We start from the raw sequence: 23,507 nt of genomic DNA, 5'->3' as shown, positions 1-23,507 counted from the left end.
AAGACTTACCACTAACACTGATAGGAAGGATAAACTGTATTAAAATGAACATTTTCCCAAGGATACAATACCTATTTCAGTCATTACCAATACGCCTAACAGAGAAATTCTTCAAGGAGTTAAAGAAAGTAATAAGGAAATTTTTATGGAAAGGGGGGAAACCAAGGATAGCACTAGATAAATTAACAGAATGGTACAAACAAGGAGGTTTACAACTACCAAACTTTAAAAATTATTATAGAGCCACACAATTAAGATACCTATCAGATTTTTATCAAACAAGGGAAAAACCAGTTTGGACCAGATTAGAACTAGATAAAATAGGGGAGAAGATACCTGAACATATACTATATAAATGGGATGAAAAATTGGTACAACGTAGGAATTCACCAGTATTGCATCATCTGCTCAACATTTGGAAGAAGATTCATGTAGAAAGGAATAAAACAAATTACCAACTACCAAAACTAATATTGACGCAAAATCAGCTAATCCCTTTTACAATAGATAACCTTTCCTTCAGAGAATGGGAGAGAAAAGGGATCAAAAGAATAGAAAATTGTTTTTCGGGAAATAAATTATTATCCTTTGAACAAATGAAGGATAAATATAATATAACTCACGATACAATGTTTGCATACTACCAACTTAAAACCTACTTGAAGGACAAATTGGGAAACAGTCTGAGGTTACCAGAAGGAAGCAATTTTGAATATGTGATTACAGACATAATGATAATCAAAAAATTTGTAACAAATATGTACATCAAACTGCAAGAAAAGGAGAATGAGGAAACAAATGGTTAACCTAAACAAAAATGGGAACAAGATCTAAACATAAAGATAAAGAATGAAACATGGGAAAAGCTATGCTCCGGAACTATGAGAAATACAATAAACACGAGATTACGCATGATACAATATAACTGGATACACAGGCTATACATCACACCTCAAAAGTTAAATAAATGGGACCCAACAGTATCAGACAGATGTCTTCGTTGTAAAAAGGAAACGGGAACAACAATTCATGCAATTTGGACATGTGAGAAAGTGGAAAAATTTTGGGAAGATCTAAACCAGATATTAAATAAAATCACAAAAAGCAATATACCAAAAAACCCAGAGATCTTCCTCCTAAGTAATATAAGAAACAAAGAATTTGGACTCGATTTGGATGGAGCACAAAAGATTTGTTATGATAGCCTTAGCTGTAGCAAAAAAATGTATTATGTCAACCTGGAAATTAGAAGACAACTTGAGAATACAAAAATGGTATATAGAAATGAATAAATGTATTCCATTAGAAAAAATAACATATAATTTAAGAAATAACATTACAATATTCGAACAAATATGGGAACAAATATGAAACACAATAGAGAAATCCTACCGTGGACTTCCACCACCTAAAATGACAGAAGGAGAAGATAATGAAAAGAACTGACTCAGTAAAATTTCTTGTTTATTTATATTAAGTGACAACATTGTTTAACGGGTTAATGTATCTTATAGATTGAACTTTAAATAAATGGGAAAGGGAGTGAGGGAGGGAGGGAAGGGAGGGGGGTAAAAGGGGGAGAAAACGACACTGTATATATTTAAGAAGAAAAATGTCTATGTATCCTGCTAAATATGGTTTATAGTGTGAAAAATAAAAAATTTAAAAAAAAAAGACGGGTATCTCCCAGTGGCCAACCTTTTCAATTCTGCACCCCACTCCCATGTCAACATGTCTGTCCATGGTCTCATGCACTGCTAAACCAAGGCCACACCTAATATTCCGTCTAGACACTCTCCAACCATTAGTGTCGACTTCTCCGGTTTCTGTGAAACCATCCCCCGTTCTTCCTCTCTTCCCTATTCCTCTGTCTTCTTTCCTCCAGGTCTCCACTCCTTTCTCTTCCCTCTCCATTCACAGAGCCATCACCCCCTTTCTTTGTTTGCCAGTGTGCCCTCCCTCCCATATCCACCTATTACCTCCTGCCTGTGGCTGTGTGCCCCTCCACCTTTTTGTTTGGACATCTGCCCACATTTTGCTCATACCATGATGAAGGGCTTAAGCCCAAAACATTGGGCCTATTTGCTACATATAGTAAGTACACTGTTTGACCTGCCCAATGAATTAACTGCAAAGCCTCCCCTATCTTTTGTATCTGTTAAAGTGTATTCAGAAGTATTCAAAGAATATTAAAATGGTTTAAATTATTATTTTTTAAATAAAGAAAAATAAATCACCTAAAACTTTTAAATAATTTAAAATACTACTGCAAATTAAAAACAGCTTTTATAAAAGTATCTTGCAATCCTTGGTGATAGTTCTAAATTCTTCATTGATAAAACTTGTAGATCACCTCCCAGGTCCAAGAGCAGATTCTGTAGAATAGACAGCATGTAAACTAAAATAGGAAATAACAAAGAGAGCATTAGCATGGCTCCGCACAGGGTTTACATGCAAATTTGTAAAGCATCCCATAAATGTAAAAGAATAACGACCAGGCAATCTCCATTTTCACTGCTGGATTCCACAAGGAGCTCTTCTGCTTTCATGTACATGTGGTCCTGAACTTGCTTGCATCTGTATGAGTACATTCTGGTAGTCCTCTCCAAGACTACTTGCATTTATCAAAATGTTTTTGCCCAAGTTGTTCAACATTTTTATAAGACACAAAGTGTATACCTCCTGAAAAGAGCTGGCACTTACAGTCTTTAAACTGTTAACCTTTGGTAGTGATGGAGAAGAAATGGCTCCAAGCTACAAGAACTCCAAGCCAGTGGACATTTGTGTCTTCAGAAAGAGAGTAGAGGAAAATAATAATATACTTCCAATTCTCTCACTAAAATTGTAAATGTGTTTTTCATTTTTACAGAAAGGTTGAAAGAAGTATTTAATGACTTGGGGTTTGATGTACGCAAGTATGATAACTTGACCGTGAACGAAATGGTGCAAAAGTTGGAAGCATATAGTCACTATGACCATAATGCCATGGATTGTTTTGTATGTTGTATCCTCTCTCATGGTGAAAAGGATGTAATTGTGGGAAAAGATGGCAAACACCTTCAGATTGGAAAAATAAGAACATTGTTTTCAGGGTCCCAGTGTACCTCATTACTGAAAAAACCCAAGCTCTTCTTCATTCAAGCTTGTCAAGGTACCAAGCAACAAAAACCTTGCTTCATCAGAAACACCAACTCTGACTTGGAATTCGATTCATCACCACTATTAATCCCGGAGCACAGGGATTTTCTGTTTGCAATGTCTACAGTTCCTGGATATGTTTCATGTAGGACAAAGGAAGGCTCTTGGTTCATTCAAACCCTGTGTACCTGCTTAGAAGACTACTGCAAAGAGTAAGTATTCTGGCATTATTTTGTGTCTACCACGTATTGATTATTTCTGTATGAGCTGGGATGTTCTGCTTTGTCAAGTTTCCCATCAAAGTGATCTAGCCCAGCTGTGGGTGCCTAGTTCTCCTAGAAGGATTCCTTCCTTGTGCTGGCAACCTTGCCACTGATTTCAGTGCATTTTATGCTAAATGATGCCTTCCTTTGAAGCCAACCATTTTTAAAAAATACATTTAATTTAGTTTTGGTGTTTGCCAGTGTTATCTTTTATATTAATCTGGCCAATAGCCTTTTCAGATTCCAGAATTTATGGAGTGATTCATAGAGGCTGATTAACCAGTTAAATATTTACATCCTATTCTGATTTTATTTCCCATTTTTAACATCATATCAGTACTTGCAATCTTTTTTATCGGCTTTTATAAGTACAAAATACACCTAACCTACTTTAATTTTTAAAAAAAGAAAAAAAAACTAATAAAAAAAAAACAGTTGAGCAGCTTATCCTGAAGGTTACCTATATTTTGTAGTTTTTGGTTCCTACCATAAATCAAAAATCAAAGGTGGAAGAGCGAGTACATCTAATCTCATTAGAAACATTTACATCAAATGAAAATAACACATAAAAGGCTGCCATGTATCTTCACATTTCACTGATGAATCAAATGCATGATATCTAATTTTTTTTCTAAGTTTAGACAAGACACTCTATGGAAAACCATTGAAAAACAGTTGGAGGTCTAGAGTCTTTTCATTTGAATAAGATGGCTCTTCTAGCCAACAATATAGAGAAGGCCACAACCCATTGAAGAGGTACAGAAAAACTCGCTATGTCTGGGTCAATAACCCCAAAAAGAGCAGTTGTTGGATTTGGTCGTAGCTCTACATGGAGTATATTGAAAAGATATTAAAAATTTCTTTCCAATAGTTTTCTAAGGATGAAAAAGACCAAAACATATGTGTTAATGTAGCAATTTCAGATTTATTTGTCACAAATTGGGTTAATATTAGAAAAAAGTACTAGCCAATTTATCTTTGGACATTTGGTCATGGTGTGCCACTTTTAATTAAATTAATGTATGTCAGGCACTTACAAATGATGTATTTAACAGTTTAAAAATTTTGACCCATAGATCCTCTGATAAGGTTCTTGCAAGTTCCAGTTCCCAAGCTTTTTATCCTTATTGTGAAATACTGGACATAATTTCAATAATGGATCAGCTATAATTCTGATTAATCCTTCCTGAGAAGGATTCAATTGAAAAATATTATCAACTAGATTTGGTGGATATACAAATGGAACGTCAAATAATATGGTATTTATAAGAAATGTATAATCTGTAAATATAAAAAAAAGAATATTTGGTAAGCCATATTTACTTGTCAGCTGTTCAAAAGATATTAAAAATAAATTTGCAAAATAAACAATACTTTTGATTATCCATATAAAGATGGTTGAAAAAAAAATCTATGGGAGAGAGCACGAGATAGAAGAAAGTTTTTTAAATTAAAAAATTCCTAAATTGGAACCAGATTCACAATATATGTTTGAGTATTGGATTAGATATATCATTATTGATCTTGGAAAACCTAAATGAAAGAGAGGTACCCAATAAAGAGGCCACTGAATACTGCTGTATAGATTTCGATTCAAAATCTGCCCATAATGGATGATCCAATTTGTCAGAATAAAAAATCCAAAAAGTTAGATAACAAATATTAACAGCCTAGTAATGAAATCTAAAATTAGGTAGGGCCATACCTCCATCTTTTTTAAATTTTTGTAAATAAAATGTACTAATTCCAGGGTTTTTGTTCTTCCAAATAAAGGAAGAAACTTTTGAGTCAATATTATTTAAAAAAAATATTTTGAGATGAAAACTGGAATTGCTTGAAATAAATATAAAAACAGGTAATATTGTAGCGGCCAACTGCCAACTCTGCGGGCCGACACAAGAAACAGCTGTAAGAACATGGCGATCGAGCAAACAACACGCAGAATGAGACACCCACTACCACTACCATAGACCGCAGTAATAGCCGTCGAATTGACCAATCACTGCCAGCAGATCGCAGGGGGTCCATCCGGGTCCATGTATCTTGGAAAGCCAGCCCCACTCAAGCCACACCCCATGGTAATGCAGCTGGCTGTCTATAAAAGGCAGAGCTGCAGCCCAATAAAGTCAGTGTCGATTACACTCCCTTCATGTGAGAATCTTCTTTCATCAACCTTGAGCTATAACTATAGCATCCCCACTACGATATTATCATTTTAACTGCATTAATACGGCCTATTAAAGATAATAATAAAGAAGACCATCTTGAAAAAGACAATCTCACGTACTTAAATAAAGGAAAAAAAATGAGTTATATAGATCTTTTAGTAATTTTAACCCCTAAGTATGTGAAATTATCTCTTAACAATCTTTAATGGATCTTGAGTGTAGATAGGGATCTGGATAGTATCAATACTTTCCTATTTAAAACTTATTTTAAATGTGTAATCCATTCACAACTCTGAAGTGGATTATCTTACTTCCATCGGAGAATTCCCAGTTTAATCTGAGGTTGACAACTTACTCCTACAATAGAAGTCCGAAAATCCAGATGCAGAAATCCAGACCACCCAAGAATCCAAAGTATTTGAAACTCTCAAACTTTTAAAATATAGCAGGCTTTTGTGTGGATCTATGCGTGCATACACCACAGGTGCACAGCGGCAACAAGCAACCAGATCACACTTAATACAGGTAATCTTATCACAAAGGAATTCATTTGCAAACTGTATTTTTCTTTTACAATGTTTATTTTTAAACATAATTTCAAGCCTTACATCCTCTTTTTTTGTAGTGAAAAAGTTTGTCTGCCCATTTGTCAAATGTTGATTTATTTTTCTTTAAAACTGCTTGTTTTGATAAATGGAGCAAGCTGTAATTGCTAATGAACAAACTATCAACATGTTCCTGCTTGTCTGTTCTGTCTTCTTTAAATTTGAATTTTAAAGGTAAAAGTGAAAACCTGGACTGACCTGAGCAGTCCAGATTTTAGGACTTCTACTATATTGACTTAATTGACTTTCCATATCTTTCATAATATTTAATGTCAATATTGTCAACATTCAGTCCATGAGATGCTCTGTTATTCTGAGTCATGTTTTACATCTTGTCTCCCCAGAAATTATGACATACTTGACATTCTGACTGAAGTGAATAAGAGAGTGAGTGAGATGAATCAAAGTATCCAACAAATGCCAGAGCAACGAGTTACCCTTTCCAAGAGGGTTGCCATTGTGCCCCCATCTCTTCGAAAACAGTTTTTTTAAAATAAAATGTTGTGCAAAGGTGACAATAAAAAAAATTCTTGAAGAAAACAGGGTGTTGAAGGTTCATGCTTTGTGAGGAATAAACTGTATCTCTTTAATGTTTAGTTGCAGTGGTTGCTGGGCAAGTAAAAGCCAATTCAGAACAATTGGATTTTTATAAAAGACGAACATTTATACATAACTTTCATGAACTCGGGATGGTAAATCTGAAAAAATTTCTTATAACCAAATCCCTATAATGACTGCAGGCACACTATTGATCTTCCAGGTGATGATGACTGTGTGAAACCACTGTTGCATATAATTATCTGGTTGGGCACAACTTTTGGCCTATTGTACCTCTGGTCCCTCCCCACAGGCTCCTGTATAAAGGTGACTGTTTCATGCCCCCTCCTCAGTGCAGGACATTTGAATGGAATGCATATCCCTTTGTTCTTTAGTGAATAAAAAATCTATTGGTTTCTCAACAACAGTCTTTTGAGTAATTAACAGTGCATCAATTTTACAATGGAGCAGATCCTGAAGCCACAAAAGCTGGAGGTTGACCCTCAATTGCCTGAGGCATCCACCAGCTTTGAGCTCTGGCCACACTATTTTGAAGCTTTCCTGCAGGCTTCCTCTACCACTGTGCAGTCAGAGACCAATAAGCTACAAGTGCTGCACACCCGGGGCGGCACCCTAGTGTATTTCATGATCAGGGATGCTACTTCATACCAGGAAGCCATGGACATACTCAAAGGACAGTATCTGCATAAGATCAATGTTGTCTATGCCAGACATCTGCTAGTGGCCCACAAACAGCAACTATGTGAGTCCAACACCAAATATTTTTGGCCCCTGCGGGCACTCGGCAGGGCCTGTGAATGCAAGGCCATGTCCGCTGCAGAGAACACAGAGGTCCTGATCCAGGATGCCTATGTCACGAGGATCAGGTTGAACTACATCCGACAGAGACTCGAAGCAAGGGGAGCAATTGAGCTGGCAGGTACACTGGAGTTGGCTCTCCAGAACATGGAAGCCTACTTGCCCGACACCATGGCCGCCTCGTTACCCTGGGCACCGCCATCTTGGGATGTGCTGCCAGCCCTTCACTCCGCTAACAACTCGACCATGGCACCAGTGCTCTGCAACCACCTCCCATCACTATCATCCTGCTCCGGTGGTGACCCAACCACAGCCACGGTGCTAAGGGAGTACCCAATGTGCTACTTCTGCAGCTGAAGGAAGCATCAAAGGAAATGCTACCCAGCGAAGGATTCAACCTGCTTCAGCTGCGGGAAGAAGGGCCACTATGCCAAAGTGTGTAGGTCGAAGCCTCTTCCTAGCAGCACCCCATGTGGATCATGGGGGTCGCTGTCCTGGACACTTGTCATCACCAGGGGCCAGCAGTGCCATGTGAAATGCGCCTTTCCCTTACAGTATTGACAGTGAACCAGAAGGTCTCCTGGACATCCAAGTCACACACAATGGATGTCCGGGGCTTCTGCACAGTGACTCTAAAGGTGTGGGGTACTGAATATAAAGACTTTAGACTGTTGGTGATGCCGCAGCTTTGCGCTGATGTTCTATTGGGACTGAATTTTCAGTTCGATGGGCCCTATCCATCCCTCACTGTGTATAACCGGCAATCTTTGAAACAACCACTGCGCACCAACCGCCCCCCTCGTACTTGGCTAACAACCCAGGAAATCTGCAACAGAGACTACACTACTGGCATGGCTGACATCCACAGGGCCCATCCTACTTCAGAAGCATGTAAGGAGCCATAAGTCGGACCCCCTGGTCGAAAGGGTCCACCTCCTCCATGCCAACCTCCAATATGCTTACGTTGCATACTCGGACAGACACGAAGCCACCGTTTCTGTCAGGGACTTGGCTCCCTCAGCTGCCCTGGAGACCATTGCTGATCACCCCACACCCCCCTCTCCATTGAACACACACGATCCTCCTCATCCCTAATACCCTGCCTATGCCCCAAGGGAGGATACACTGGACTCATCACTACCTACCCACCAGCCCAATACTGATGCCCGAGACCATCCAGGATCCCGCTGCTGTACCACAGCTGCAACTGGTACTACAATGGTCCCAGTGAACGACCAGACTGCCTGAAAGACTGAACTTGTGACTTTTGAATTTGTAACTTTATAAGTTCCACTTCACCCTGCTGGAATCTTTAAAAACAAGGGGTGAATGTGGTAAACCACCTATTGGCCGATTGTACCTGTGGCCCCTCCCCACAGGCTCCTGTATAAAGGTGACTCTTCCACAACCCCCTCTTCAGTGCAGAACAGTCAAACAGTATGGATGTGCTATTGTTCTTAGGTGAATAATTGATAGTGAATCAGTGCTGCCCTCCTTTTGGGTATGGGTCGGGAGTTCTGCGATTTAGACCAATGTATAGTAATCAAGAGGGCTGCTTTATTCCAGATCGTATTAAACTTCTTGAGCATTGTTGGAGCTGCACTGACCCATGTGAATGGATGATATTCCATATCACTCTTGACTTGTAGATGTGGAAAGATCTTGGGTGTCAAAAGCTGAGTCATTCATTGCAAATGATGCTGAACTTAAAGGTTAGGTGATTTTGTTTTGGATCCTGACACTACACCTTGGTGTGAATGGTACTGATGACACATCAGCCCATGTTGATTTGGAAAGATGTTCCCTAGTTCAACTTCTTTAAAGAGGAAAAAACAGAATGCAGGAAACTACAGGTCAATCAGCTTAAGATTTGTCAAAGAAAATGTTAATGTTATAGCAGGGCAATAGAAAAAAAATTGAGGTAATCAGCAAAGTCATTGTGGTTTTATGCAAGAAAAATCAGAGTTTTTCCCCAATTTATTGGAGTCCCTTGAAGAAAATAACGTCGTGGATAAAGGGGAACTGGTTATGATGATGAGTTTATTCTCATACACATTGTACAATGTACATAAAATTCTTACTTGCTGCACTCAAGAAGATGCTTAGAAGCATAAAACATTACAGCACAGAAACAGGTCCCTTCAACCCTTCTAGTCTGTGCTGAACCATTTTTTTTTGCCTCGTCCCATTAACCTGCACGTAATCCAAAGGCCTCCATACTTCTCCCATCCATGTACCTGTCCAAATTCCTCTTAACTGTTAAAATGTAACATGTTCACTACTTAAGCGGGCAGCTTGTTCCACATCTCCACCACTCTCTGTGTGAAGAAGTTCTCCCTCATGTTCCCCCCAAACCTTTCCCCTTTCACTCTTATCCCATGTCCTCTGGTTTGTTCCTCACCTACCCTCAGTGGAAAAAGCCATTTACTCTGCAAGTCTGGGCAACATCCTAGTAAATCTTCTTTGTACTCTTTCTACCTTATTGATATCTTTCCTGTAGTTAGGTGACCAAAACTGCATGCAATACTCCAAATTTGGCCTCACCAATGTCTTATACAACTTTAACATAACATCCCATCTCCTGTACTCAATACTTTGATTTATGAAGGCCAATATGCCAAAGCTCTTTTCACAACCCTATCCACCTGTGAAACCACTTTCAGGAAATTATGCCATTGTTGAATCCAGTTCACTACTTCACCACGAATACCTTGCGTCTGAACCTTTCTGACTAACCTCCCATGTAGACAACATCCACAGCCTTTCCTTTCTCTGTAAATAAAAACAAATTGAATAAATTTTAAAAAGACAATAAATATATAGATATAAATATTCACAGTAATCCTTGTGCAAAATCTGTAATGCAATAGGGCAGAAAACCTTTTTGTGGTGTCAGAGAGCAGTCCATAATTAGAATAACAAGGAGAAGTTACAAGAGCCTGATAGCTGATGGAAATAAATTTTTCTTGAACCAGAGGTGCTCTTTTCAAGCGTCTATATCTTTTTCATGAAAGTAGCAGCGAGAAGAGGTTGTAACTAAGGTTATGGAGGCCGTTTATGATGTTAGTTGCCTTCTTGAGGCAGCAGGTCAAATAGATGTCTGTAATGGATCAGAGGTCAGAGCCTGCAATGGATCTGGCAATGTTTACTACCTTTGGCAACCTTCTACGTTACTAAGCAGTCAAATTTACCCGCACACCTGCCCTGGCTCCCTCCACCCCCACACAAAACAAGGACAGGATTCTTCTTGTCCTCACCTACCACCCCAACAGCCTCTGCATCCAACACATCCTCCTCCACCATTTCCGTCTCCTACTGTGATCCCAACACTAGACAAATCTTCCCCCCTCTCTGCCTTCTTCAGGGATCGCTCCCTCTGAGACTCCCTTGTCCACTCCTCCCTCCCCAACCATCGTCCCTTTGGTACCTACCCCTGTGACGTCCAGCGCCCACAGCTCCTCCTTCACCACCATTCAGAGCTCCAAACAGTCCTTCCAAGTGAAGCAACATTTAACTTGTGAATCTGCAGGGGTGCATCTACCGCATCAGGTGCTCCCGTTATGGTCTCTACAACAGAGACTGGAAGCAGACTGGGAGATCATTTTGTTGAGCACCTCAGCTCGGCTCTGTCTGCCACAATAGCATGGATATCCCAGTGGCCACACATTTCAATTCCCGATCCCCTTCCCTTGCTGACACAACTGTCCATAGTCTCGTGTACTGACCACCCGCAAATTAGAGGAACATACCTCATCTTCAAACTGGGAATCCTCCAACAAGATGACATTAATATCAACCTCTGGCTTTCATTAAACCATCCCCCCATCCCCCCCCCCCCCCCACGGTCTCCCTCTTTGCATTCCCCAGCTCCTTCTCTCTCTCTTTTCCCTTTCTCCTTTTGCATAGACTTTAAATTAATTCCCACCTCTCCCATTACCATATATTTTGTTGATGTGGATGCCTCCCCCAGCCAGCATTGTCTGTATCCTGAGATTTCCTGCTTTTTGCTTCTTCTTTGAAGGGCTCAGGTCCGAAACGTTGGCAATATATCTTTGTCTCCTTTGGACGCTGGAAAACTGGCTTGAGTTCCTCCAGCATTTTGGTGTGTTTTTACTACAACCTTTACCATGTTTTTACAAAAAGTCTACAGACTTTCATATTCTACTCAGTCAAATTTACAAAGCAGGCCATGATTCAACTAGCCTATATACTTATCACTGCGCATCTGTTGAGGTTTGATAGGGCATTTGTTGACATGCCAAATCTCCTCAGACGACGTTGGGGTGTTGGTGTGCTTTCTTCATGGTCTTCTCGATGTTCTAGTCCAAGAGAAGCCTGGATGTGTGTTATGTCAGGCTGGATGAAGACAGGTGATCGCTGACCCACAGATCAATGAACTGCTCACAACACTAAATGCATGACATCACAGCTACACTCCTGTTGCTATTTCTCAGCTACTTTCACCAAGAGCTTTGGTAAAGCAGGAAGTTCATTTGTTCTAATTGCAAGACACAACACTTCTTTCCTCATAACTGCTAGCAGAAAATTGAAGGAAATGCCTGTAATTATATGGATTCTACGTAGTCATTTGCTGGTAAAGGCACGAGCTGGCCCGTCCCCTGATGATACTCTCCCCTGGACTCCTCCCCTGTGGCCTAGGCCATAAAGGTCGAGCCATCTCTCCCTTCCCTAGCTTAGATCCGGGCCAGCTCAAGTCTTCTGTACAATAAAGCCTATCGCTCCCCTCAGTCTTTGTCTTTGTCATTATTAGGGCAACTGGTAGTGCCCAACAATTTATTGCACAGAAAATTTTAACGTCTCAAGTACTGGTAATGGAGAAGTTGCTGCGCCCCGATCGGCTAGAGGTGGATCCCCAAGTCCCGGGTGCATCAGAACTCTTTGAACAATGGATTAGTTGTTTTAACAACTTCATTGAGGCCGCTGCTGGAGTGGTCGACTCGGAAGAGAAGAGGCTGAGGGTTCTACAGGCAAGTGTTGGCCAGAGGGCTTTCCAGGCCATCTGAAGCTGCGTAAGCTGCATCACCGAGGTGATGGCTGAGCTACGGGTGCTATACAAGCCCAAAATCAACAAGGTCTACTCCCGCTACCTCCTGGCATCTAGAAAACAGCAGCCTGGTGAGTCAGTAGAGGAGTTCGTCCAAGCCCTGATCACACTGGGAAAAGACTGGGGAACCCCACAGTCCCTGTGCCAGGGGCCCAGTGCATGGAAGACCTGGTCTGGGCCGCTTGCGTGTCGGGGTTGAGGTTGGACTATATCTGACAACATCTCCTTGAGGAGGAACAACTTCCGCTGAAATGGGCGATCCAACTGACCAGGACTTTAGACTCGGCCCAGCACCACGCAGAGTCGATTGCGGGCAGAATCGGGCTTACCCCGTATGCGCCACTGCAAGGGCCGCCATCCTGGGAGTCGGCATCCAGGATGGCCAACCTGACCGCAGCTGCAGTGGCACCGGGATCTACAGGATGCTACTTCTGTGGGCAGGCAAAACACCTACGACGTCTCTGACCCATGAAAGGAGCTACCTGCTCGGGCTGTGGGAAAAAGGGGCATTATCAATGGGTCTGTAGGTCCAGAGCCTCATTCCAAAGCAGCACGGTGTGTATGACTGAGGAGCTTCCGGTGCTGGCCGTGTGTGAGGTCAGGGTGGCGCCATCTTATTTGTTGCCACTCCCATCTTCTACGCAGCAGCAGCCCTCTTCAATGACGCCACGCCTGCCTTCTTCATCAACTTTTGCAGCGTGGTCAACATGGAGGCCATCTTCTTGGACATGGGCCTCCCCACCATCGACAAAAATGACGCACCCATCCTAGCATTGATCACCTTGAACTAGGCCAGCCCTCATCCGATCACGAATTCCATGATGCAGATCAAGGTGAATGGGCACAAGTCGAACTGCCTCTTCGATAGTGGCAGTACTGAAAGTTTTATCCACCCCGAGGTGGCCCGTAGGCTCTTGATCCCTGTATGGCCGATGACCGGATCCATTTCAATGGTGGCAAAAGACAAGCGGACTTGTATCTGGGGGTACTGTGTGGCACCTCTGATGGTGGAGGAAGGGGAATGTTATTATAACTTTTTGTTGTTGGTCATGCCCCAGCTCTGCACGCCGATCCTCCTGGGCCTCAACTTCCAGTCAGTTCAGGAGTGTGATGATGGCGTTCAGGGGCCCCAACCACCACTCACCGTTTGCAATCCACAGGTTATGGACCCCCCTCCTAACTGAGCACCCAGCCTCTGGCACCAACCTGCAGCCTCACCACCCTGCGGGTGGCCCCTCCATCACTATTTGCAAACTTCACTCCAGACTGTAAACTGATCGCCACCAAAAGCAGGCGCTACAGCACTGAAGATATGGTGTTCATCCAGGCCGAGGTTCAGTGACTCTTGGTGAAGGGGATCATAGCCCCTAGCTCCAGCCCCTGGAGGGCACAGGTCCTCATGGTCAGAGGGGCAGGCATGCCCCGGATGGTGAATGACTACAGTCAAACCATGAACCGCTTCACCCAGTTGGATGTGTATCCTCTACATTGGATAGCTGACTTGGTCAACAAGATTGCACAATACAGAGTCTTTTCGACCATTGACTCAAGTCGGCCTATCATCAACTTCTTCTTCGCCCGAGTGACCAGCTCTAAGCGGGCTTCGAGGCTGAAGGGAAACTTTTTCACTTCCTGCTGGTGCCTTTTGATGTTACTAATGGTACTCTACTTTTCAGAGGGTCATGGATCAAATGGTGGAGGAGCACAAGCTGACGGCGACATTCCCATACCTTGATAATGTCACTATCTGCGGCCATGACCAGCAGGACCACAACGCGAACCTTGCAAAGTTCTTATGTACAGCCATGTCTCTCAACCTGATGTACAATGAGGACAAGTGCGTGTTCAACACAGACCGCCTGGCCCTCCTTGGATACGTCATGGCACATGGTGTCATTGTCCCGGACCCCGATCGCATGCGACCTCTTATGGAGCTCCCAGTCCCAAACACTCTAAAGGTGCTGAAGAGGTGCCTGGGGCTGTTTCCTATTATGCACAATGGGTGCCCAATTACGCCGGTAAAGCCCACCCCCTGATGAAGTTCACAACTTTCCCGTTATCGGCAGAAGCCCAAGCTGCATTCTACCAGATCCGAGGAGACATTGTAAAGGCCATGATGCATGCCGTGGACGAGTCCATCCCGTTTCAGGTGGAGAGCGATGCCTCTGATTTCGCACTGGTCGCCACACTTGGGTGGGCAGAGCAGTAGCATTTTTCTCCCACACCCTGCACGGACCTGAGGTACGGCACTCCTCCATCGAGAAGGAGACACAAGCAATCGTTGAGGTGGTGCACCACTGGCGACATTACCTGGCCGGTAAATGGTTTACCCTGCTGACAGACCAGTAGGCCGTGACCTTCATGTTTAATACTAAACAGCGGGGTAAAATCAAAAACAACAAGATTCTTAGGTAGAGGATCAAGTTCTCCACCTATAATTACGACATCTTGTACCGACCAGATAAACTCAACGATCCCCCAGATGCCCTATCCCAGGGGACATGCGCCAGAGCGCATCTTGACCGCCTCCAGGCCCTCCGTGACAGTCTTTGTCACCCTGGAGTCACAAGGTTGTGCCACTTTATCAAGACTCGGAACCTTCTGTACTCCATTGAGGATGTCAGGTCCATGACCAGACGCTGCTAGATCTGTGCTGAATGTAAGCTGCAGTTCTACCGACCCAACAATGCACATCTTATTAAGGGCCTCCGACCCAACACAAATAGGAATGCCTACTTCCTGACGGTGGTGGATTAGTTCTCCAGGTTCCCTTTGCTATTCCCTGTCCGGATATGACCTCGGTGACGGTGATCAAGATGCTGCGCAGCATCTTCACTCTGTTCAGGTACCCCAAGTACATCCACAGCGATTGGGGGACCTCGTTCATGAGTGAGGAACTGCGACAGTACTTCCTGGCCAGAGGCATAGCCACCAGCAGGACCAGCAGCTATAACTCCAGGGGTAATGGCCAGGTGGAAAGGGAGAATGCCACTGTCTGGAAGGCAGTGCTCCTGGCCCTTAGGTCCAAGAACATGCCAGTGTCCCACTGGCAGGACATTCTGCCAGAAGCACTCCATGCCATTCAGTAACTCCTGTGCACCACAACCAACACCACCCCACATGAACGCTTGTTTGCTTTCCCTAGGAGATCAGCGAATGATTCATCCATTCCTCCTTGGTTGGCAACCCCAGGGCTGGTCCTGCTACGGAGAGACTCGAGGAGCCATAAGACAGATCCACTGGTGGAAGAGGTCTACCTCATACACGCCAACCCTCAAAGGCCACAAGGACACGGTGCCTATCCGAGACCTGGCAAGAGCCGGAGATCCCGAAACTGCCCTGTCCACCACCGACCACCCCACGGAGCAGATCACCCCACACTGGAACTCAATACTAGTGGCTGAGTTGCCTGGCTCTCCTCTCCATGAATCAGTCCCCCGGGAGACATCAAACACCCCTCCCCCCACGGTAGCCCTCAGACAGTACCTCCCCTGCCCCCCCACACCAGTGGCAGCTTCCCCTCCCAAACAGCAAAGCGCAGACACACCTGCCCCCCCCCCCGTCGGTCCCACAGAAGGAGAGTCGCCGTTGCGACTGAACCTCTAGTTAGACAGGAGAATTTTTTTTTGTTGGTTCCACCTCTGAAAAAAGGGGGGGGATTCTGTTTAAAATGAAGAGGTGAATATAATGATATAATGATATGGATTGTACATAGTCATTGGCTGGTAAAGGCACGGGCTGGCCCACCTCCTGAAGACACTCTCCCCTGGACTCCTTCCCTGTGGCCTAGGCCATAAAAGTCGAGCCACCTTTCCCTTCCCTGCACTTCCCTACTTTCGATCCGGGCCACCTCAAGTCTTATGTACAATAAACCCTATCGTTCCCCTCAGTCTTTGTCCTTGTGGTTATTGGGGCATCTGGTAGTGCCCATCAATGCCTTTGACGGATTCCCTTCACAGATCTTGCCCTTCTCACCCATCATTGGATAGCCCCAATCAAAATCAGGTTTCTTGTCATGAACTTGCATCACAAAATTTGCAGCAGCAGTATTATGCATTGCAGTGGAGAAAATGGCAGTGCTGCTAGAGCTGCTGTAACAGCAGCACTGCCGCTGGTGCGGACCCATGGGGAGAGGGGACTGGTGGCTTTAAATGGAGCTGATGATGGTTTTTTTTAAAAAATACTGCACCGCGGTGTCTGAACCCAAGATGGCGGCGCCTATGATTGGCAGCAGCCAGGAGGGGTTGCAGACTTCAGAAAAGCAGAGGACTGGTGCAGGGCACCGGAAAAAGGGGAGGCCAGCACACCCCCCCCCCCACCCGCCCACCATTTGAAAAAAAGCAGAGAAGACGGCCCACAGGACAGTGACCACGACAGCAGTCCAGTGAGGGGCTCTGAGGCTGAAGAACACACAGGTGGTGGGCTGTTGGGAACTGCAGACGAGGGATTCACACTAGGCTGTGGTCTGCTGGAGACTAGCTCAAGAACGGCTGAATGGGTACCAGGTATCGGAACTGGGATATGAGAGGGTGCTGAAGGAGAAGAAGCTGTTTTTGTAATGTTGGGTGTATAATGCGACTGAACACACTCAGAGACAAGTGAGGAATACAAACACACTTTTAATAGCTTACAATTAATGGGCGGTAGACAATAGTCCTCAGGGGAACCTGAGGTAAGGTGAGAAAACCAGGGTTTATATTGAGGTAGGTGAGGGTGGAGCCAGGGGAGGAGCCAGCCATCTGAACAATACACAGACAGTGAATTCCAGTTCACTGCAGGATGTTCATCTTCAGGCTCATGAACCTCCTTCCTGCTGGTAGGAGTATGAAGAGGACATGGCCTGGGTGGTGAAGGTCCTTGATGATAGAAGCTAAAGAAAAATCTGGTTGTTCTGGAAACGGAAGAAATGGTAGAAATGGGAAAAATGGGAACGGAAAGAGTCCAACTTCTTTTGAAATGGGATCTTCGAGTTTGGAACCTCTTGGATGAATATTAGAATCTTCTTATTCTTATTTTACTTTTTAAGTTATTATGATATTTTGAGATTTTTTTTTGTTCGGCTGGGGAGGAAGAGATTTGTTCTAGGTTCTATTAGTCATCAGCCACTGGTGGGTGATCCACACCCAAATTTTGTTTAGGGATTACTACCTTTTGGTAGTTTTTTTTTTGGGGGGGGGGGTTTGTTAATTTTTTTTTCTTTTCATTTTATCTTGCTTTATTTTGTGATTTTTTTTTTCTCCTATTGGAGGGCCTATATATGATGATTTGAGTTTTTATATAAAGATTAATATTAGTAGATATGTTAAAGTTGAGGTTGGCTACTTTTAATGTTCGAGGTTTAAATAGTTCGATTAAGCATAACGATGAGGGACAGCTATGGTATTGATAAGAATTCTTTGTTGCTTTATTTTTAAATTTGATCTTTGGTAAAATGTGTGTTTGGTGGAGATATAATTTTACCTGAAATTACTAAATTTGAGACTTTTCTTATGAAGGTACCAGAGAAAGGTTATATTTCATTCATGTATTAAATATTAAAGGATGGTATGGATAAAAAGGGTTGGGATAAATCCAAATCTGTATAAGATTAAAATACATTTAGATCTGATAGTATCTTTATTGGGCAGTTTGCAACCTCTGAAAGGTTTGGGATTAGATAAATTTCAACTTGCTTTTGTATATTTAGAATTATTTGTAGAGAAAAAATATATTGTTAGTATGTGGAAAGATACAAATATGATTGATATTAATAGATGGCATAATGAGATGACATACTGTTTAATAATGGAAAAAATTACATATGTTTCGCGTGATAACTACAGCTTTTTAATTAGTAAGTGGTTGTTATATTCAGAATATTTACATTTTGATTTATGTTGATTAGATTTTAATATGTATGTTTAATTTTTCCTTAATTTTTTTTCCCTTTCTTTATGACTCTCCTTAGGAGAGCTGGCTGAAGGGGGGGAGGGGGGTGTTCTTTTTTTGTTTTTTTTCTATAAAATATAACGTTCATGTTTTTGGTTTATTGTTGTATATGTTATTTACTATCTGTATTTTGAACGAATAAATAAAGTTTAAAAAAAAGGGAGTGCCTCAACGTAAGTTGAGGATGTGCACCCTGAAATAACAATGAGGCAATCACGTGGTTGCAGTTTGTTATGGATCATTGTGATGGTGATATCCAATAGTTGAGTCTGTGAGCTAAGATGCCACCCTATTTCATTTGCAAAACACAAAAGTGCAGAAACTTAGCAGGTCACTCAACTATAGGAAGTGAAGTAAAAGGCAGTCGCCTGTTCCCTTTGCTGGGAATGTGGAAAAACAGGTAGATGCCTGAATATAAAGGTGGGGGGAGCTGGGGCAGAATTTTCACTGGAGACACACATAACAGCAGAATTTTGAGTGAAAATGAAGTTCTCAACTATAATCACTTCGATTTAAAATCCAGCAGGTGGTGGGATGGAGCTGGAGTCAATATTTTTGATCAGTTCTCAATATTTTTGGCAACTGAACATTGGTTTATGCTGCTTAGTTTCCCCCTTATTTATCTACATGTAACTCACATATTTATAACTCAATAAATCAAAATGGCTCTTGCCTCTCGTAACGTGACTGATTGCATTCAGACTTGAGAGGAATACAAATATGCTTTTAATAGCTTACAATCAATGGCTGGTAGATACAATAGTCCTTGGGTGAGTCTGAGGTAAGGTGGGAAAATCTGGGTTTATATTGGGGTAGGTGAGGTTGGAACCAAGGGAGGAGCCAGCCATCTGAATAACACACAGTCAGTGAATTACAGTTCACTGCACCTCTTGATGTTTCCTCTTTATCCCTTGGCCTTAAATGCACCTCCCTTTATCTTCCTTTTTTTTTAAATTTTTTTATTTTTCACACCATAAATCACGTTAGCCATGATATACACTTTTTCTTTTTCACACATATACAGTGACTTTTTCTCCCCCCCCCTCCCTCCTCCCAAGCCACCCCCCCACCCCCCCCCTCTCATCCATTTTAGGTATACAATCTAGGTTGCATTAAGCCAGTCAGACAATGTTGTCATTCAACAAAAATACACCAGAAATTCTACTGAGTCCATTCTTTTCTTCTCTTCTCCTTCCATCAACTTAGGTAATGTTTGTTCCCGGTAGGTTTTCGCTATTGTATTTAATGTAAGGCTCCCATACTTGTTCGAATATTTCAATATTATTTCTTAAACTATATGTTATTTTTTCTAATGGAATACATTTATTCATTTCTATATACCATTGTTGTATTTTCAAATTATCTTCCAATTTCCAGGTTGACATAATACATTTTTTTGCTACGGCTAGGGCTATCTTAACAAATCTTTTTTGTGCATCCTCCAAGTCAATTCCAAATTCTTTATTTTTTATGTTACTTAGGAGAAAGATCTCTGGATTCTTTGGTATATTGTTTTCTGTTATTTTATTTAATATCTGATTGAGATCATCCCAAAATTTTTCTACTCTCTCACATGTCCAGATTGCATGAATTGTTGTTCCCCTTTCTTTTTTACATCGAAAACATCTATCAGATACTGTTGGGTCCCATTTATTTAACTTTTGCGGTGTAATGTATAGTCCCTTTATCTTCCTTTAAGTCATTCTTGATTTGGGGAAGTCACGTGATGGAGTAGTGGCCGGTAAGATAAAACCAGCCCTCTCCAGAAAAGAAAAAAAACTTAAGAAAAGACAAAGTTCAATAAATATAAAATATAAGAAATATAAGATAAAGCTACAGAGAAGAGAAAGAAAATGGCACCTAAGAAGGAAAAAGTAAAAACAACAGGAAAAAAAAGAAAAGACACCAGAAAAGAAAGGAGGCCTTAGCTGCACGAAGGAACAGAGAACCGTGGTGGAGAAGAGCGCCCGATCTCCGAGGTTGGTGATGGCCCTGCAGAGTCATGACCCCCCCCCGACCGGTGGACTGCAAAAATGGCTCTCTGAGCCAAAAAGTGCGCAGTGCACAATCTAAGGTAAAGGAAAACACCGAAGGGTGGGGGCTCAGCTGAGAAGTGGGCAACCACGGTGCGACCAGCTGAGGGATGCCTGACACTAGGGCTCTCAGCTGAAAGATGAGGAAAGTGGCAGGAGAGGGAGTGATGTACCAGGTGAGAAAGAAAGTCGACAGGGTGAAAGGAAAGAGGAGCAGCAGCAGGAGACTCGACAGATGAGCAGCTCAGGAGAAGAGGACCAACAGCAAGAGGCCAAGCAAGAAGAGACCCGACAAAGTGAGACAAGCTTCTCATCAGAAAAATCAGAAGAGACCCAGATACAAGAAGAAAAGAAGACACAAACACAAGTTCAGACACAGAAGAAGACCAAGATCTTCACTGAGAGATAGAAGGTAAAACAGATGGAGAGAATATAGATAAAGCTTTTTTGCAAGAACAAAGGAGAGCTTTAAAAGAATGGTTGTCATTAGAATTTAGTGCAATTAAAAGAAAAATGAAAAGAACAAAAGATAAAATGCAAAGATTAGAGCTGGTCATGACAGAAATAGGGAAAAGAGTAGAAAATGTGGAAGAATGAGAAACGGCTGTAGAAATGGAAGTAAATGACTTAAGAGGAAATTTTGAAGAAAGTGATAAAAAAAATTAAAGAGACACAAGAGTTGTTAGCTCAGAAAATTGATATGTTGGAAAATTATAGTAGGCGAAACAACATAAAAAATAGTGGGCCTAAAGGAAGATGAAGAAGGCACAGATATGAAGGAATTTATAAAAGAATGGATCCCAAAGGTCCTGGGAACGACGGAAATGCAGGAAGCAATGGAAATAGAAAGGACACACAGAACACAAGCTCCGAAACTGCAGACACATCAAAAACCAAGATACATTTTAGTAAAAATTTTGAGATATACGACAAGAGAAAATATACTGGAGCAGGCAGGGAACAAAATTGAATACAATGGTCAAAAAATATTTTTTTACCCAGACATAAGTTTTGAACTCTTAAAGAAGAGGAAGGAGTTTAATACAGCAAAATCGATCCTATGGAAAAAAGGTTATAAATTCATCTTAAGACATCCAATTGTGCTTAAAATATTTATCCCCGGGGATCAAAACAGACTGTTCTCGGATCCGGAGGAAGCACAAGAATTTGCAGAACGCTTGCAGGACAGAAGGAGAGATGAAGAGATGAAATAAGAATGAAGAAAGGCGATAAAATATATATAAAGATGTTAAAACAATGTATATGTAAAGAACTAAAGAAGGGAAAGAGAAGGGAAGGAAGGAACTAAGGGGGGAAAAAAGGGAGAGCTTTGTTATATGTGTTAAAAAAATTGTTTTCTGGGGGGGTTGGGGGGGGAGAGAATAACCGACACTGCAAAATCAGTTGACACTTGTGAGCAGGTTCGCAATCCAAATGGAAAGGGGAGTTGTAGTTGCCTGGCAAGTAATAAGGGGCAACTCAGAGAGGGGGGGGGGAATATTTTGGGTTAAGGGAATATTGGATGTGGGAGTTGTTGGAGTATTTTATGTTTTAAATGCGTTGTCATACATTGAGTTTAAAAAGGGAAAACTGAGAGATGAAAATGAGGAAAAGGGGGCTGGTGGTGGTGGTGAGGAAGCGGAATGAGGTGTAAACAGGATATGAGATGGCCACGTTGAACTCTATGACTATAAATTAATGGAATACATAACCAAATTAAAAGGAAGAGGCTATTAAATTTACTGAAAAAAGAAAAAAATTGATATAGCATTTGTGCAGGAAACGCATCTAACTGAAGTGGAACATAAATTAAAGAGACTGTGTAGGACACGTAGCGGCAGCATCATATAATTCAAAAGCTAGAGGTGTAGCTATATTAATCAATAAAAATGTACCAATCAAAATAGAGGAGGAAATAATAGATCCAGCAGGGATAAAGTGTCAGATATATTCAGAATTTTGGAATTTGCTCAATATATATGCACCTAATGAGGAGGATCAAAAGTTTATGTAAGATATTTTTTTGAAGATTGTAGATACACAAGGAAATATATTGATAGGAGGGGATTTTAACCTTAATTTGGATCTAATGTTGGACAAATCTGGACAAAAGACTAGTTAAAAGAATATAAAGTGGCCAAATTTATGGTTAAATCAATGCAGGAAATGAAACATGAATATATGGAGGAGGCAGCACTCAAGAGAGAAGGAATACTCATATTATTCGAGTAGGCATAAAACATACTCAAGGATTGTCAGCCCATATTCAAGGGAGAGTTAGGAAAACTGAATATAAAGCCAGATTACTATCTGATCATTCACCGCTGTTATTAGCAATAGAATTGGAGGACATCCCACCAAGAACATACAGATGGAGGTTAAACTTCTTGCTACTTAAAAGGCAGGAATTTAGAGAGTTTATTGAACGCCAAATTAAAACATATTTTGAAATAAATACCGAATCAGTGAAACACTAATTTATATTACTGGATGCAATGAAAGCCTTCATTATAGGGCAGATAATGTTATGTAACTAAGATGAAAAAGGGCTACAATCGGGAAATAGAGCAGTTGGAAAGGGAGATAGTAAGTACAGAAAAGGAACTTGTAAAAAGGGATGATTTAACGAAAAGGAGATCATTGGTGGACATAAAAATAAAATATGAAACATTACAAATGTACTAGGTGGAGAAGAACATAATGAAAATAAAGCAAAATTATTATGAACTAGGAGAAAAAACACATAAAATATTAGCCTGGCAACTTAAAACAGAACAAGCTAAAAGAACTATATTGGCATCAAGGAAAAAGGACAAACAAATTGCATATATCCCAATAGAAATTAATGAGAACTTAAAGAAATTTTATGAACAATTATACCAAACTGAGAACGAGGGGAAAAATGATAAAATAAAAGTTTTTAGCTGAAATGGAACTGCTGAAATTGCAAA

At 41.6% G+C, this 23,507-nt stretch overlaps 1 protein-coding gene across 3 annotated transcripts in view; it reads left to right on the top strand.

The window, feature by feature from the left end:
* Nucleotides 1–6,714, top strand: part of LOC138761618 (caspase-7-like) — a 74,192-nt gene extending 67,478 nt beyond the window's left edge. For all 3 annotated transcript variants that reach the window (XM_069934037.1, XM_069934038.1, XM_069934036.1), the window contains exons 10-11: nt 2,870–3,350; nt 6,519–6,714. In XM_069934037.1, coding sequence (XP_069790138.1) covers nt 2,870–3,350; nt 6,519–6,666 — 629 coding nt within the window. In that variant the 3' untranslated portion in view covers nt 6,667–6,714. The remainder of the gene's footprint in view (nt 1–2,869; nt 3,351–6,518) is intronic.
* The last annotated feature ends 16,793 nt before the right edge of the window (nt 6,715–23,507 follow it).

Source organism: Narcine bancroftii, chromosome 4 (genome assembly GCF_036971445.1).
Source record: "Narcine bancroftii isolate sNarBan1 chromosome 4, sNarBan1.hap1, whole genome shotgun sequence".
Taxonomy (NCBI): domain Eukaryota; kingdom Metazoa; phylum Chordata; class Chondrichthyes; order Torpediniformes; family Narcinidae; genus Narcine; species Narcine bancroftii.
The sequence above is the reverse complement of the archived record's forward strand: the minus strand, read 5'-3'. Positions and strand labels throughout refer to the sequence as shown.